At 39.2% G+C, this 18,833-nt stretch overlaps 1 protein-coding gene across 7 annotated transcripts in view; it reads right to left on the reverse strand.

Annotated features, from left to right (window-relative positions):
• PIGN (phosphatidylinositol glycan anchor biosynthesis class N) overlaps positions 1-18,833 on the reverse strand; it is a 113,317-nt gene that overhangs the window by 62,434 nt on the left and 32,050 nt on the right. For all 7 annotated transcript variants that reach the window (XM_061994870.1, XM_061994873.1, XM_061994875.1 and 4 more), the window contains 5 exons: positions 16,825-16,931; positions 10,688-10,812; positions 9,351-9,481; positions 4,020-4,136; positions 664-704 (listed from right to left, as the gene is read on the reverse strand). In XM_061994870.1, coding sequence (XP_061850854.1) covers positions 664-704; positions 4,020-4,136; positions 9,351-9,481; positions 10,688-10,812; positions 16,825-16,931 — 521 coding nt within the window. The remainder of the gene's footprint in view (positions 1-663; positions 705-4,019; positions 4,137-9,350; positions 9,482-10,687; positions 10,813-16,824; positions 16,932-18,833) is intronic.

Genomic DNA, 18,833 nt, shown 5'->3' on the forward strand with positions numbered 1-18,833 from the left:
TTCAACAGTACAGCAAGAATTGGTTTTGACTCAATAATGACAGCAACCTCTGGAAAAAGTGACAAAATACAGACACTGAAAAAGTTCTGAAAAACTGAACTGAACATACACGTGGCTAACTTAAGTGCAGCAAAAAGCCTACAGCAGATGCTCACAAACTTGAGAAACATGGTCAGATCATGCTTTCTTTGTGTTTTGCTGGGCTTCTTCATAGGAGATACTAAGGAGGTCTAAGTTCAGCTTCAGAACATTTTCCTAGTAAAAAGTAGAGGAAAAGTATCACAAGTTACTTCTAAAGGTTTGCAAAACCAAATCCCACTCTGAAAAGATGTTTCATGCTACTCAAGTTACTTTTGGGGAGCTGGCACAGAGTTTGAGGAGTGTCTGGCATACTGTACTGCACTCTTACTATAACTGAACTAAAAATGGTATGACAATGCATCTTCAGGAGGAGAAGCTGTATGGACTGCCACGTGTTCACAACAATTTAAACTTTTCATATTATGTTGAGTATGGGTGCAGTTCCTACAACTCTAAGTAACATATAGCAGAGAAATGCTACATCAGTGTGATCATCCATTCCAGTCCCATAAATCAGTTTAAACCATGCAAAACCTCATAATTTAAGGTGTAATTTTATGAACTGTTGAGTATGTTTGATACCTGATTGACATCCAATCTCTTCAAGTTCTCTAGTTTCCATTCTGCAAGAAATAACAAAGCACATGAACAGCTGATTTACACAGATTTGAAAGAGATAATTCTGTTGATAGTTAATATTTTGTTGCCATTTTCTGTAAAGTGTTCTTGCTAAAGAAAATTGTAATTTGGCTTTAGTATGCTATTTCATGAGGGATTACAGACTGGAACACAACAGGCAGAAACAACAAAATGCAAACATTTCAGGCCATATTTTCTCTTATCCATCATGATAAACTGCTGCCTGCAATTGTGACCCAGACCAGCTGAAGAAAGTCCAAGCTTAGGGTTTTTTCCAGCACAGTATAGAAACTGATATATTACCTCCTGTGCTAATTTAAAGACTCAAACTCCGATTTAAGAGAAGGGCTGTTAAATCTCTCCAATAGTTTTTAAAAAAAGGTTAACCCAAGGTCCCAAATATACTGGTACAGAGTGGTACAATCATACTTTATGTCTGCCATAAGCATACTGGCCAAGCACAAGCTCAAGGAAAAGGTTCAGTGATTTAGCAGTCAGAACAACTACAGTGAAGGCACAGACAAAGTCAAATGTAAAAGCCCCTAAAGCTTTGGTGTATCATACAAAAAGCTAGTTCAAAAGTGTATATTCCTGCTCACCATTAGCCTCTAAGAAAATAGATGAAATGGTCTGTTTTCTTAGGGGGTGGAGGATTATTTAAAAACAGGGTACAGTTTTCCACTCACTTGATGAGGGGTTTTTTTTCTTTATCCTGCCCTGCTTTTACTGCAGCCCACTAGGCAGTCAGGTGCTGACATTCAAGGGTAAATGGAAGGGATGCAATGATTAAAGAAGAGGCTGAAGGTGAGGCTATATCAACCAAACAATCTCTCATGCAAAGCCTCACAGAAGCAAAACCAGTGAAGGGGCACACTGAGCTCTCCCTCAGCTGTGGCAAAGCAGGCTGAGCCCCATCCAAAACAGGGATGTGTACAGATAAAAACAATCATTCCACTGCCTTCTGCTGCAGGAGGCTGTGCCTTCACTTAAAATCTGCTCTGAACTTGTGCCCCAAGGCTGAGGAGACAGGGAACAGCTCTGTATTCTCCTTCTTTCCAAGGAAAGGTCCAGTCAATGACAAAATGGGTAATACTACATGATGCATGAGTGCCATCACATATCTTTCCATGATGATTGCATGGCCATTCCTCAGGGAAGGCAGAGCACATGTGAAGGGACAAAGGCGGCAGCTGTCATCTCAGAGCAGACATTGTGCCCTTCTAGCCAACCGAGGAGCACATTAATCTTTCCATGGAAAACTGGACAGACTAAGTCCTGCCTGTCAGCACCATCTTTAGCAGTATCGACCCTCAATGGCAATGATAAGAAAAGGCAATTCACTGAGCTGCTTGCACCAAACAGAGCATAAGAAGTCTGTCAGCCTTAGAAATATTCTGCTGTTTCCATGAGGTCTTAACTCAGAGAAACTAGGAAAAGGATTGTCAATAGACACAAGAACACTGGTGCATGCAATTGTAAATGTACGTCAGACACTCACATACATCAGTGTCATAGCAGTCTTGAAAACATGCTCCTCTCTGGCACACAGTCTCAGCTGCATTTGTATGGAGCAGGAAAGGCAAATTCAAAGAACTTCTCAAGAGAACTCTTTTAAACACCTTTTCTTTCATATGTTAGTCTTGTGAAAATGTCTTGAATTGTAACTTAACAGAATGGCTGAACTGTATTGATCTGCGAAAGTGCCAAGTTCCATTTCAACAACAATTCTTTCTTTACTTTTAAGCTACGCAGTCTACTAGAAGCTATAATATACTATCATGGAAAGAATAGTCACTTTTTAAGCAGATACTTATTACTCAAACAGAGATTCAAACTACCAATAAAGAATATTCATGGCAATTAAGAACCTGTAAAAACAGTGTCTAAAAAGACCAACAACATGCTAAAACAACTGCAAAGCTGCAGAACAAGTCCAGAATGAAGGGCAGAATTTCTGATGTTTTCTTTGAGGTGGTTTGCTTTGAGGATTTTTTTTTGTCTGGTTGTTGGTTTGGGTTTTATTTTAAGCCATCAGAAAGAAAATCTAAAGTAGGCACAGCTGGGTACAGACACATTCCCTCCTTTAAGAAAATACACATTTCCTAAAAAAAGACAGACAAAAAGCTTTCCCTATTGTGCACCTGGAAATAGCTCAATACTCATCTTTTTGAAATGCTCTCACACAATGTTCATCTTTACTCAAAGTCAGATGCTGAAGTTTGTACCAAAGGTGTTGAGAATTGAGAAAACTGACAGCTGTAAAAAATCAACCATTACGGATCAACTCTTAGAGACTTCAAGTGTCCTTAGAAGTCAAACAGATCACAGACACTAAAATCCGTTGGGTTTACTCTGTTTTCTATATTTTATTCTACATTTTCAATTTTATCAGAGATGCAGTTGTTCTATAGCAGCAGTTAATCACAAGTGAAATGTTAGGATGGTCTATATATCCGAGGAGTCTTTTTGTTTCACCTGTTACCAAATACTTTCTCAAGAGCAAGGTAGGGTTAAAATCTCAGAGCTGAAGTAATTTTTGCCCATTTTCTCTTTTCTGATGTAGCTTGACAAACAATCCAATAAAGCAGAAAGTCATTACTTCATTGATCATGAGTAACAACCTGAGAGACTGAAGGCATCTTAAGAAATAGAAGTGGCTACAAGAATGGGGCACAGGAAATAGGAAGAGTTTGCACAGTTTAGTCACATATGGTTCTAGAAATCCATTGATATTTCAGTGAGCCAATATTTATCGAATTATATATTTGAAATATTACAAAGGAATACTTAGTAAGAAAAGTTTATTCTCCTTAAGTAAATTACAAAAGGGAAAAATAACAGCAGAGTCACAGTTTTTCATTGAGAAGGACTATTCACATTTTAACAGCAGCCACAAGGATGGAAGCAAGACAAGATAGCCCCTTGAAAGTCCCCAGCATTGTACTTTGAAGCTAGAAAAGAGTCTTAGGACATGTCAACTTATGTTTCTGTACAAATAGCTTTTAGACTCTGAGAGTCCTCCTAAGAATTAAGTCCCCCCTGGAACTAAGTTTTAGGAGTGTCAATAGCCTCCTGTACTCAAAAGAGAGAAAGTCTTCAATTCTGTGATTAGGAAACTGACTCTGATATTATCTACAAAATTTTGCAATATCTTCCATAGGCATGCTCTGTCACTTTTCTTTTTCCATACTACACAAAACAAGTAATATTTACTCTAATGGAATGGAAGTTCAACAAGTCTAATGGTTAAACAACCCCCTTTCCACTAAACTTGCGCTTCGGTGTTATATTTTACCTACCTTTCAAAAAGTTGTCTTCAAAGGGCTGGGATGTGACTTTCTGTGGATGATTCACCCCAGAACCCCAAACAATCAGTGGTGTTAAGGTTTCTGAAGGATGACCAGCTCCATGGGATCCTAAGATACACCAAACCAAAAACAGTGTAAATTTTAAGACACACAGCGTAAAACCAAACAAAACCTTTCTCTATATATTTGCAAACATAAACTAAGTTGTCACAGTATATACACTAAAATTTGGTGGCAGACAACATGTTCCAGCTTTATAGATTATTTTCATGCTATTAACAATAAAGGCCAACTAAATTCAAGTTGGCAAATTGGCACCACTTACATAGAATCATAGAATGGTAGGGGTTGGAAGGGACCTTTAGAGATCATCTAGTCCAACTCCTCTGCAGAAGCAGGTTCACCTAGATCAGGTTGCATAGGAACATGTCCAGGCAGGTCTTGAAGACCTCCAAGGAAAGAGACTCCACAACCCCTCTGGGCAGCCTGTGCCAGGGCTCCCTCACCTGAACAGTGAAATAGTTTTTTCTTATATTTAAGTGGAACTTTTTTGTGTTCCAGCTTCATCCCATTATCCCTTGTCCTGTTGCTCGCTACTATAGAAAAAAGGGATGTCCCAACCTCCTGACAACCACCCTTTAGATAGTTATAAATGTTAAGATCTCCCCTCAATCTCCTCTTCTGCAGACTAAACAGCCCCAGTCCCACATCTGCCTATCCTGAGCATCCTGTGGAAACCAGGGATGATTGATTTGAGTAAAATTAGGCATGTGCCCAAAATTCATATAGAACTGATCTGTGATTTTCAAATGAGGATTAGACTTCCATTTCCACACCAGGAGACAATATGCATTCTAACTGCCATCCTTTCCTCAGTGATACCCGTTCCTTTTTAATTTTTTTTTTTTAAGGTTTTAAAGCCTGCTGAAAAATTGATAAGACACAACTTCCTTCCCCAGGGAAATTAATTCACTCCAGATTAACATATCAGCCACCAAAAAGAGGAAGCTTTAAAAATGTGACTTCTCAATGGCAGTTGCACTGAAGCAGAAGCCATAGAAGCCTGAAAGAAACGCTGGTCATTGAACTCAGTGGGTGAGGTATCGCAGCAGTGAGATAACCCAGTCTCAAATGGAATGATATTGCTGTACACTATCCTGGTCATTGCACAGTCTACAAGATTATACATTTTCCCTGTACCTGCACAGGTACACACTCTTCCCTCTCTGTAAGTGTGTATAAAAATGTTAATAATTATGAAGGATAGAGAATAACATATTGTTTGAAGGACTGCTTTTTTAAAAAACAAAAACCAAAACAACCAGAACTGGGTATGAAACTGGGAATAGTATAATCATCACTATGGCAGAGCTGAAGAGCCAGCTTTCCTTTCTTTAAACAGCTCTAAGCTTAAGAACACACAAGTCTGGGAATAAGACTTCCAATATTCATAAATCTCTTGAAAGGCACTCTCTGGGCTCAACAGCAGCAGCAACAACTGCGTTTCTTTACAGAGCCTGGGTAAAGAGCAGATGTAGAGAGTGTTTCCTTCATCTTCCAGGCATCAGTTATTTCTTTCTATTGCAGGAGGAAAGTGCAGGTCTTGGTGACCTTTTATTTCAACTGAGCCACCACCTCCATCAGTATTCTACACAGACTGCCTCCATTAATACTGTAAGGCACATGCAGCTGAGAGATCTAGATGTATCCACCCTTTCCCTGTTAAAAGAATCAGGTTTAACCCAGATCTGAATTATAAGAGGAGAAAACAAAATGTTTTCAGCTGAGTCAGTTCCCTGTTCCACCCCTCAGCCCCACTAACATACATTTTCAGGAGAAAGGCAGGAAAAGTGTGCTGCTGTTTAGTTTTCTGTTCTGTCTCAGTGTACTGCACCATAGCACTTGTGCCGGATGGGAGTGAAACCAGTGGACAAGGTGAGGGTGGGTGTGGAATCACCTATATGTTGGTGGTCAGCAGTTCCATCTTACATCAGTCAGCCTAAACTAAAGTCATGGAGTCAGACTGAAAAAGCGAGTGATCTTACTCATCTTTGACAATAATCAGTTTCTTTCATCATCCTCAGTGGTTGGTATTGGGACCGGCAGTATTTAATATCTTCATAGGCAATATGGTCATGGGATTGAGTGCAGCCTCAGCAAGTTTGCTGATGATATCAACCTGTGTACTGTGGTCAACACACTGGAGGGAGCGGATGGCATCCAGAGGGACCTGGACAGACTTTAGAGGTGGCCTGTGCGAGCCTCTTAAATTCAACAAGGTCAAGTGCACGTCGTTTAGGAGTAGTCCCAAGCACAAATACAGGCTGGGGCATGAGAGGATTGAGAGCAGCACTGCTGAAAAAGGATATGGGGGTGTTAGATGAAAACATGAGTATGAGCCAACAATAAGCACTTGCAGTTCAGAAGGGAAGTGCATCTGGGGCTGTATCAAAAGAAGTGTGACCAGCAGGTTTGCTGTCAGGATTTGTGATCCTGTGAGGGACTCAGACTGGAGCAGTCGGTACCTGAAGGACTGTTCTGGTGGATAATCCACGTTGGGGCAGGGTGTGAGGAGCTACCCCCATGGGAGGCCCCATGCCGGAGCAGTTCATGAGGGACTGTATCCCATGGGAAAGACCCACGGTAGAGAAATTCATGAGGGACTGTCCCCCATAGGGAGGGACCCTAGTGTAGCAGTGAGAAGTGGGATGAGGCCTGCTCCTGAAAAGAAGCAGCAGCAAAGTCCATCTGTAATGAACTGACTGTAACCTGCGTCCCCCATCCCCTGTGCTGCTGGGGGGGAAGGAAAGGGAGTCCCAGGAAGAGGGAGGGGTGGGGGGATGTGTTTTTAAGATTCAGTTTTATTTCTCATCTCCCTATTCTTATTGTTCCTTTAATAAATCAAGCCTTTTTCTCCCTAAGTTGAGTCTGTCTTGCCCATGACGTTAATTGCTGAGCGATCTCTCCGTCTCACAAACTCCTACCGTTCGTTATATTTCTCTTCCTCTCCTGTCAATTTTAGGAGCGAGAGTGACGTTATGACTTGGTGGACACCTAGCTAAATCACCACAGAAGGTAATGAGGCACTGGAATAGATTGCCCAGAGAGGTTGTGAATGTCCCACCCCTATAAGCGTTCAAAGCCAAGTTGGATGGTAGCAATCAGGTCTAATGGAAGGTGTCCCTGCTCATGGCAGAGGAGTTGAATTAAATGATCTTTAAGGTCCCTTCCAACCCATGCCATCCTATGATTCTATATAAAATTTGGAATATGTTCTCTTCTCTAATAGATCTCTTCTGCCCTTTTAATTTATTTGTTTCACAAGTGGCCCACATCCCATTCTGCAAATAACCACGGAAAGACGGAACTAGTTGCTGAAATTACAAGTTCAAATAAAAAGCTACTGAACTTGCCTTCAAACTGTTGGCAATAGGCCTGGGCATTATCTCTGTGGACTCACTAAAGTCAACGTTAAAGTTATGAACACTTCTGGCAGAAGACAGGAAGAGCTAATAGAAAACTATAACAGACCAGTGGTTCTTAAAGCCTGAAGAGTCACTCCTATCACCTTCAGATTATAAATTACACCTTCAAAGGATCCAGTACATGATGAGATCACCCTGGCAGTGAGGAAGTCTAACAGTATCCTGGGCTGTGTTAACAGGTGCAGCTGTTCAGGGAAGGGATTATCCTCCTCTACTCAGTACCTGTGAGACAATCTCTAGGCATTGGATTCAGTTTGGGGCCCTTGCAGCATAGGAAAGACATCCAGAATTAGTTCAGTGGGAGGCCCCAAAATTGGCAGAGAATCACTTGCCCTGAGAGGAGAGGCTGAGGGGCTGGAACTTGTTCAGCCTGGAGAAGAAATGGCTTTGGGGAGGATGTAACAAAGCATCTTGCCTACACTCCACTGTGAAGGGACTTGAGAGAGGATGGAGCCAACGCCTCACTGCAATGCATGGTAGAAGGATGAGAGAGAAAATTACCAAGCTGAAACAAATGCGGTTTTGCCCCTCCATGAGAGCAAGCAAACAGCAGAGCAGGCTGTGCAAAGGGCTTCCAAAGGCTCCATCCTTTGATGTTCTAAAAGTCTTGTTGAATAAAGTCCAAGCAACCGTGTCTGATTTGAGTAAGTGGTTGGACCTCCTAAGGTCCCTGTGATCATATATTGTACATTTAAAAAACTCACACACCTCCCTTATTAAAAAAAAAAAAGAAATTATTAACTTGAAGCAGACAAAAAAATGTCACAATTAAAATTTTATCGTAAGTGGCAGTCAGCTCAACAGTAAATAATATTCAAAAAAGAATATTTTGCAAATGAGAAGATGGTAATTAGGCTGATTTTAAATAAATATCCAAATACCTTCTGTCAGAGATGACAAAGAAGTCTTTTCATTTAAAAATTCTAGAATTTCAAGCACAAACTAAGATGCTGAATTTTGCCAATACCACGTCTGAAGTATTCTTGGTTCAAAAGTAACACAGTTAAGAGTTAAAAACACATATAGCATTGGAAGAGATATGTATCACTTTCATTGGCTGCATACAAGGACAGGAGTGTTCTTAAAATTCTTGGAAAAAAGGGGGAAAAAATTGCCTAAATGAGTTCACCACCATAAATTCTTCTCATCTGCCTTTAATCTAGTTATGCCAAAATTACCTGAATCCACTGTGGTGATGCCCTTCACAAGTGCCCTCCGTGGGTACTAATCTGGCTGGCCACCTGCCTCACTCTTCTGTTTGTACATTCAGCTGCTCTGTCTAGTCTCCAGCATAAGTCTTCTCTAGAAAGATCACACAGCAGTCCCATCCTTTCTGCTGTGCCTAAAGGCCGGAATAAAAGAGAAGATCTGCCTCTCACCAAGTTTTTCACCAGCTGATAGACAGATTTGCCACCTTTTCCAGGTGCGTCAAAGCACCAAAGTAAAAACTCTTCTACATGGCCTGGAACAAGACCAACTTTTCTGTTGTCAGCCAAATAACATATTCCCCTCCTGCTTGAGCTAGTTTTCTGAAGGGAGGCTCTGACAGAGGTGGTAGCCACGTCTCTTTATGCCTACTAGCAGCAACTACGAATTAAGCTTTACCCTATAAATATTCTTTTTCCCATCCAGTTATATAACCTAGATGTCACAGAGCTGATGGAGGCCTCTGCAGTCAATTAACCATTTCCTAATTTTCATGGGCTTCATATACAAGCTATACGTATGACATGAAATCAAAGCAGGTGCTCCTAAGCTTCTAATGGCGCAGAACTCTAATCACACGCCGGATCTTACCCACAAAATCAGTTGACTCAGCATTTAAAAAGAGACTCACCCCAGTCTGTCATTCCATGGTCAGAAGTTAAAATAAATGCAGTTTTCCCATCATTTCCATAGAAATTGTCAATCATTGAAGCAATTTCTTTTACACCCTCATCAACTTTTTTAATATTTTCCTTGTACTCCCTAGAAAAATAAGGAAAAAGATGTTAGATTCAAGGTGGCTCTCACGTTTGCTATAAAGCAAGTTATTTATGGTCATAGTGCCCAGTCCTTTCATTATAGACAGCTTTAGCCTCTACAGAACAGTTAAACAAACAAAATGTGCCCTAGAGGTAAAACCTCTTCTGGCTTTGAGTCTTCTGTGGGATATTAAAGTGCCATAGTACAGTTTGAGGGTTCCTGAAACCAGGTTCAAATGGGTGTTTATTTATAATTTCAATTTGACCTGTCCTTGACTGAAAATATAATTTAATCATCCACAGCTATCAAGCAAATTGAGAATGCCAAAACTAAGGAATTCTGGAAAACACAAATGGCTGAAATTTCAAGTTTCAAAAATTATCTTAAGCCAGTAACTAAATAGTGAAGAAATATTTGACTGAGATGATCCACAGATAAGCACAGATCCCACAGTTCTGTGGAATATCAAAATTTGTATATTTCTACAAAAAGTGACTATTATTGACTTTCAGCCAACTGATTTTCTATTTGTGACTGTTGCTAAAGTCAGTTTTAAAACTCTTGTCTTCAAAAAAAGGTAACAAAAAGAACACAAGCCATATAGCAAATATGAGCTTTGGAATTATGTAGGAAATCAGAGAAAAGATTTTGAAAGTATGCAAAGATTAAGAGAAAGATATAATATCCTACATTGAAAGCATGTGAGGAAGCGAAAAGAAAGCTCTCAAATAAAGCACTTCAAGATAAATTAGTTAAACTAAACTCTTCTGTTTGTTCAAGTGGCTCAAGGAAAGCTAAACCATAATGCTTGAATTTGTAGTCACAATTCCTGAGCTAACTGTTGTATATATATTCAACCACGGGGAATCTGAGAACTGTTTCCATTTTCTATTTCAAACTGCAATTTCCTACATATTCTCTAACCACATCTTGATGGTAATTAAGACAATCCACTAAAAATCGGACCTGAGTACAGGAGTATAACCAGGTATTGTATATAACAATAATCTGTCACTTTTACAAAGAAGACCTTAAAAACAAAAAAAGTCACAAAATTCAGAACACAATACTGACGGTGACATATATGACCTACTGTAGCAACCCTCAAGACTACAGGTTTTGTTTCAGGCTTGACAAATAGCATGGTTAGGAAAAGTTACTGCACGCATTTAAAACTAGTAAGAAGGATGTGTTTAATCTCTCAATTACCTTGAGTTTGGCCGATGAGCATGTCCATTTGTATCTATGCCTAACAAATGCAGGAACAGAACCACTTTCTCTTCATTCAGTGCAGAGAATAGTGTTTGATTACTTCTGGAAGAATTAAAGAATCTCTGTATGGAATAAGCCATTTAAAATATTAATCTGAGTACAATGGAAAAAGACAAGCAGCCCATTAAAACTAAAATGCAGCTGTTTCCACATCAAAATACTAGTCATTATTAGAGTTACAAAAAAGAAAAATCAATGACGTCCCAATTTACTTCTTGGAGGATAATCAGTCCAAAGTTTCAGCTTATCGAAGGCGTAACTCCTCAAGTTGAGGAGTCTTCTTTGTTGTGGTTTTTGTTTGTTTGCTTGTTTGTTTAGTTTCTGTAGGCAGAAATACCAGCTAACTGCATATAATACCTTGTCTCCCATGTAATCACAACAAGGAACCATTCCTGAGCATCACTTATGGTTTTAAATTTCCACTGATTTAGCGATTTCGAGGGGGAACCCAAGGTCTCAAACACTCCTGCTTTGAAGCAGGTTCTGTAGGACAGAGACATCAATATACAACAAGTCTTCAGAAGCTAAGTTATAACAGAAGAAAATAAGACATGCTTTTCAAATACATGAACTTCAGAACATACATCTAGCCTTGCACATGTCCTACTTAAGCATCCCTGAGGCAGATGCCAGCGGTGGTTTTCCCCTCAGGTTGAATGAATCTTGACATGGCTACTCTGTGTCAGACCAGCCATGTTAAAGTTGTGCAAAATTCAGGCAGACAGTTATTCCAACATGATCCCCTTAGTAACAGCACTGCCAGAGGAAACAAAGTTGGGTAGGGTTTTAGTTCAAAGATGATCCAGAGAACCTTTCAGCACATTAATATAAACTCCTTGCATTTCACACAAGAGTCCAGGGAAAATGCTAGCAGAGCCAGCGAACCATTTATGCCAGCAAAAGACAGAGCACTTCAATATACATCTGTGACAGGGGTGGAGCTCTTAAAAACTAAAGCTCAAATCTTGTGCAAACAAAAGTCACTGTACCCAGAAAAAGACCAAATTGGCATCAACAGTATCATAGAATCACAGAATGGTAGGGTTGGAAGGGACTTTTAGAGATCATCTAGTCCAACCCCCCTGCAGAAGCAGGTTCACCTAGATCACAGTAAGCTGTGTCAGCAAACCACGGCACTGTGCAACTCCACCTTTGTTTTCTCCCTGAATATACACAAGTTGCATAGATTAGTATTTGCACACACTCAACTTCAGCTCTTGTACAAATAAAATCATGACCAAAGTCTAGAGATATGTTAAATAAAGATAGAAGAAAAAAAAATCTGATGCCGTTCAATAGCATTATCATTATTTTATACGGAGACTTCTGTTTCTCACGGGGGTCCGTCCATCTGCATGCAGGATGTATCATAGACTGAACAAGCCATCCAGAAAGCTCCTTCCGAAGAAGCCAGCCAGTACTTTGCAGAACAGAGTATAATTCTGTTTTCTTATTTTTAATTAAATAACAGGAAACAACATATCAAAACAGACAAATAGGAAACTCCCAGAAAACTTTCCATCATGCAATGATTAAACAAAAGAAACTATAGTGAGAAAGGTAAGGTCTGAGCTTCTCCTCTCCCACCATACCCATGATGTCCATGATGTCCCCATGATGTACCAAAACAACCCTACTCCCCCAGGTATCTCAGAACCCAGCACAGCAGCAGCAGCAGTCAGAAGAGTTTACCAGCCTCTGGTTAATTGAGAACAAGATGACAAAAGAAAAATGAGTGTAACCTAATATGTGGTATCTTTTCCAGAGCAAATAGCAAACTTCATCCCATGCAATAATTTTTAAATGGTTTACTTAAAAAAAAAAAAAACCAAAACCAAAAAAAACAAGAAAAAAGGAGTTTACCACAAGGAGTTATATTAGGCTGATAATATCATTGGTAGGACACCAAACAGTAGGGGCAAAACCTATTTCACCTTCCTCTGGATGTTGCTGAACTGTTTGCCAAGCACTGTCCTTTTACCTTCTTGTAGCCTGCTAAAGGCCTTTGTCTAGTACTTTGTCTGGTCCAGTTTCACAAAACTGGAGACCTAACACCACTCATCACTAGTTTCCAAGCCACTTTTATATGTTAACTGTATCTTTCTGTCTCTTTTGTTTGTTTCTCTTTTATTTACTTTATTCATCATATTACCTCCCTCATATATTTAAGCTGAATGCCATCAGGAAGTTCCAGTAATGAGAGGTAAAAACAAAGAGGCCAAGAGAACTCCATTTCTCCAGTCTCAAGAAAAGGCAGTTAAGGAGAGATGTCATTGCTGTCTACAATCATCTGCTGGGAGAGTGAAGAGATAATTGAGGCAGACTTCTGAGAGGGCTCTGGTGATGGGACAAGGGGAAAACGAATATTTGAAATGCAGGAAATTTCAATAAGAAATTTTTAAAATCCTAACTGTAGCCAAACATTGGAATCAGTGCTCAAGAGGTTGTTGAATTTCTGCCCTTGAAGATGCTCAAAACTTGACTGGGCAAGGCCTGAGCAGCCTGCTTTAACTGGACCTCCTTCATGCAGGGAGCTGGATTCAATGATCACTACAGCTTTCTTCCAACTTTCTTTTTCTGTGATTCTGCAACTAACAATGAATAATGCTCTGACTACAACTAATATGCAATTTGGTAAGATCAGCAAAAGGTTTCATAGAATCATGGAATGGTAGGGGTTGGAAGGGACCTTTAGAGATAGTCTAGTCAAACCCCCCTGCAGAAGCAGGTCCACCTACATCAATGATAATGTAGTACTAATTAAAATATTACAAGAGAAGCTTGTTTAGAACTACATGAAATCTTTTAGCATCATCTTCCTCCCTGGATGGGAGAAAGCAAAGAATTAAAAAAGATAACTTAGAAGGTCTAGCAAATACACCATTTACAGATGTCTGAACAAAAAATGGACTCCAATGCACTTGTTCTCACAGAGGCATCCATGGAAGCACGATCCTTTAACAGAATTGATAAAGTGTTGCTGAGTGCATGGAGGTACAGGGAGAAAGAGACCAAACAAGCTTTTGCCTTTCACAAAGCTCCTTCATACATAAATCCAGGACAACTTAATTAAATTGGTTGATTAAAACTGTGCATACTGATTTGTCCTGATGTCAAAGTTTAAACAGTTATGTCAGTTTTTCGATGTAAAAATAAATGCATAAAGGCAGGATAAACATATACATATATGCCACGTTTGTATCAGCTGAGTGTGCTCATGCACAAGACTCTTACATTTAAAATAAATTATTCAGCCATTGTACTGCTAGTTAGGAACAAAACTATCTGTAAATCCACTAGCAGACAACAACATCAGGTCATGGAACACTCTGCAGAAGTTCAAAATTTAACTTCATTCAGTTCTGGACTCCAGCCCCTACCCTGCACAGAAGGTACAGCCTAAAGGCTTGGTCTGGCCTTCTTCCAGCAGAAAGGGGCCAAAGGAAGAATGAAGCACTGTGTTCAAAATGAGAAAAGAGAAAAAAAACAGAAGAAATGTTTGCCATCTGCACCTACATGTCCATTTAAGTCAGAATACATCAACTGAATAACTCGAGCATATCCTACCCTGTGGTCTTAATAAATTGTGGTTAGACTCATCTCCAAGGCCATTTGAGTTCCTGTAATTTGAATAATTTTATCCTAAAAAGAGTGCAATCTAATAAAACTTTTTCACAAAAATACTTTTAAAAAATCAGAAATGCATTAAAAAGACCTTTTTTTTCCCTGTTAGTTAATCTAGACTCACAGTGTTTTGCTCTCTATTTTTTTTCTTCATGACAGACTTAAATTCTGATCTACATAAAGATTATTTAACTGAGAATCAGTGAGTCACGTTACACTACATTACATTCAGTCCTTTAATTATTTTGAAGGTTTCTTAAAGACACCCAAAATCCATAGTTAGTCAGCTCAATACCCACCTGGATCTCTAAGCCACTCCCAAGCTATTATCACACATGAAAATGACTGAGTTTTAACCCAGATGCAGATAAAAACACCCTACCCAGTCTAGTCTATGCCAAATTTTCTCTATCTCAAGAAAGGACTAGGATGCCCTTGTTCCATGAGCAGACGCAAAGGGAACTGTCAAGAATCATACATTTTTTTCTTCCACTCATGTTTTAAGCGGTCTGCTTCTGATCAGTACAAAACAAAAGCTAATCAGAGTTTCACATCTTCTGACCAACTAAGTTATTGGTAGCATTTTTTTAAGAGAACATGCAATTTCTGAGTGCTAGTACAAACAGCTCAGATATTAGCTCTTCTTCGTTTTATCCCCATCTCTTTTTAGGCAGAGGACATCACAAGTGGCCCTTGCAATGCTTGGGACACGCGGACTACACACTAGAGTGGAAGAACATGTTACTGTCTTTTACTTGCTGAAAAGGCAGAAATCCAGGGATCATCTTGCCCAGAGTTAAACCACATGTTGTTAAATATTTGAGATAAATCTCAAAGGAGGAAAATAAAGCAAGCAAAGCAGAATTTAGATTTCAGCAAATTATTGCTGTAATTTATGTAAAATCTCACCAGCATAGCTGAGAGTTGTCTGAGTTATAACAGCTGAGTGACCTCAGTTTTGGTTAGCCTGAAGTTTCATGCTTCTGAAGCAATCACTGATAAGTAATTGAAGAGATGATTAATGGAATGAGTGTTTTATACCAATCAATCAAGTCCTATCCATTGACAGGATGAAATTTAGATGGGCAAAATAAGTCTTTAAAATAATGATGCTGGTTCCAAGGAAAAAGTAATCAGTAATGCCATATATATTAAACATATAGTTATAGTTTGAAAAAAGAGATGCCATTAGGTGTTTTGAAACAAAGGAAAGGTTAGTACCACCCCTCACATACCTGTGCAACTCCAAATGACAGCAGGGTGCAGTTTTAAGACATCAGCTATTCAAGTATAATTGACAGTCTAATTTGATTTGTATAATTCATAGGCATTAAAACACACAACCTGGCAAAAGTGCACGCTCAGCAAGAGTATGGCAGTTAGAAAAAACATCTTTCACCTGCCAACTCAGGAAATCATTTCCTTTGTAAATTTGCAAACTATACTGAACTTGCTCACCCTACACCACTGTTTAAAACAGACCCACCCTTGGCTTCCTAATATACACGCTAATTTAGTTTATAGCTTTATTTAGTTCTATTTTTGGTTTTATTTGATTTATGCTGGTTAGCATAGAGCCCACAGATTTAGTAGAAAAAGTTTTATTACGTCTTAAACTCCATTAAAATTGTTATGAGTTTCAGAAACTAACTCATTTAATTGCTCCACTGATACAGATATTTATACACTAACAGCTACTATCAGCATTTCTCAATCCAGGACAAATGAGATAGTAGGCAATAACATGAATATATGAATGAATAATCAGAAACTTTGTGCCTTAGACTATTAATAATTACAGTGACAGCATCACAGAACAGTCATGAACTAGCACTGACCCAAGCAGAGTACCATGTGAACAAGTTATACTTCTTAAGGGCCTAAGCTGCCTCCGCCTGCCCCCATCCCTCTCTGCAACTATCCATGACTCCTCTGGCAGCCACAGCATAGCAAGATGCACAGTAGACAATCAGGAGCCAGCTACGTGCATCAGAACAAGACATACTGTGTAATTACAGTGGGTACAAGCCTAACAAATGTTAAGTCAATAATATTGTCCATTTCTTTTTCATAATGAAGGTTATGTCATGCCATAATATTTATTACAAAATCCTTAACTAATCACATGCAAGATTTTAAATGAACTGTAGTACTCTGAGTTTCAGATTATATGCACATTTAAGATAAAGTCAAGAATGTTTTTAAAGGGCACTTATATTACTGTTAGGGGTTTTTTTGTTTTGTACTAAATGACAAATATTTTCTTTAACCTTCCATTACACTAGTCATTATAATTGCCTCAAGCAATTTTTACTTAGGACCCAAAGCAATAGGTCTTGCAAAAACTTCTTACTTGCTAGTTCTGTGATAAAGTTAACATGTTCAATGTCAAAGTTAACACCCAGCTGTGCTTTTCAGATACAGGCAGCATAAAAACATTCTCTGCTCACCTTCACGTGATCAAAAACCCACATGTCAAGCTCGGCTGCATCTTCTGCTCCAAAGTCTTCACTTTCTGCTGTGTAACAAAAAGTATATACATGATCTCCAGTAGCACCTGCAAAAACAACATAGATGATGTAGGAGACAAGGAAAAGTTTTATTTTCCTCATACTCAAAAATACATGAATATCAATGCATAGGAATAGAAACCTATCAAGAATGACAGCCCTGAGAGAAGTTAAAAGTTTTCTCCTTAAACTTTCCGATAATTTGAAGCCTGAATATCATTTTTACTCATTACCTTATCAACATCCCAGAGGAATGTTATCCAGTATGCTCAGGTGAGGAAATAAAGTATGGAAAAGGAGGTCTTCAAGACCCACCTGAACATGTTCCTGTGCAACCTGACCTAGGTGTACTTGCTTCTGCAGGGGAGTTGGACTAGATGATCTCTAAAGGTCCTTTCCAACCCCTACCATTCTATGAGTCTATGATAAGAATATAAAAAAATCCTAATTAAAGCAAAATAAACAGAATTTCATTTTGAAACAAGGAATTTCCCTGAGAAACCTCTAACAGAGGAGCTAGACATTAAGAGACTTGTCTGAACACGTGTGGTTGTGGGGGGCGAGGTTAATTTAAGAATATGTCGCTAGCTTTTGGTTGTTTATCTGAACCATATAGAACAATGCCCTATAATGAGGCTTTTTACACGGGAAAACGATCTGCATCACATAAAAGGACAGTAGCATGTAACTTAATTACAGTACATCAATTCTAGGATGCAATGCAGTATTGAAAGCCACATGGACAATTTCAGAAAGACAGCATTCAATTTAAAACATGGATTCCTCATAGAAAAAGGAGAACTACTGGACTATGTTCAGGCATCAAATACAACATGAGAGCCACTGATGCGAAAACACAGCATCTGGACAAGGCAACTTCATTCTGTACTCACTGTCAAGAGAGGAGAGCAGAGAAAAGGAATGGGAAGTGGGGAAGACGAAGACCTAGAAGAAAGTAAACTTCTGAAAAAGAAAGATTTGAAGTTAGGTGGGGTTTAATGAAATAATTCAGTCAATGGCTGAGTTGTTACAGCTCAGGGATGTTATTTCTACTATGACTAACTCCCACAGGGTAAAATGTTCTTTAATCACTTGATGGCCAGAGAGAATATAACCAATTTGCTGGCTGTCACAATTATATAATGCACTTTTATAAGCTTCCAGGCTTGCGAAGGAACTAACATCCCAGTATAAGGGAGCTGTTTAACCAAGATTATGTCCAAACCTACACAACGGATACAGATATTTCAGGTCAGGAAGATCAAAGCTGACACAGATTTTCTGGTGCAGCTACCCTGCTACACCCCAGGAAACATAACTGCTACTTACAGCCCTGAACAGTCTTTGCAGTTCTCACAGTCCGAAAGAAAAAGAAGGAAATACTCCCAGACATTAAAAAGTCAATTCAGGAGTTCGAATTGGTGGACAGATGAGTTCTAAAGAAGAAATAAGCCCTGGCCATAACTGTCAGGATGGATGATGGACTAAGATTGTAGAGTTCTGTACAGTTTTTCCACAGTGTCACAGCAAACCTCAGAAGACCCATCTCTGAGAGGGGCCACACCAAAGAAGTCAAATGAAAGCATGCAGTTTGCAGACTGAGCAAAGGAGCACATCTGTTTACCCATCTCTTAATTTCTTCCAAAGCAAAAAAACCCAACAAAACCCATCCAATCCTGCATGACAAAATGAAGTCATACTAGGAAAATGTTGGAGTGCCTGCATAGCTTGTAAAATAACTGGTGTTTGTTTAAATAAGAAACTTTACTATGCAAAAGGTTACAAAATATTCTTTTATTTCTCTCATTTGAGAGGTGGTGGGCAACAGTATGCCCAATACTTTCTTTAAGTCTGAGTATGAGAAAGTAAAGATGGGATAGAGAAGCAGAAAGAAGCCAGGGATGAAAACGTCTTTTAGAAGTAAATACAGAGCTCTATTTGATTTGATG

Source organism: Colius striatus, chromosome 4, assembly GCF_028858725.1.
Source record: "Colius striatus isolate bColStr4 chromosome 4, bColStr4.1.hap1, whole genome shotgun sequence".
Lineage (NCBI taxonomy): Eukaryota > Metazoa > Chordata > Aves > Coliiformes > Coliidae > Colius > Colius striatus.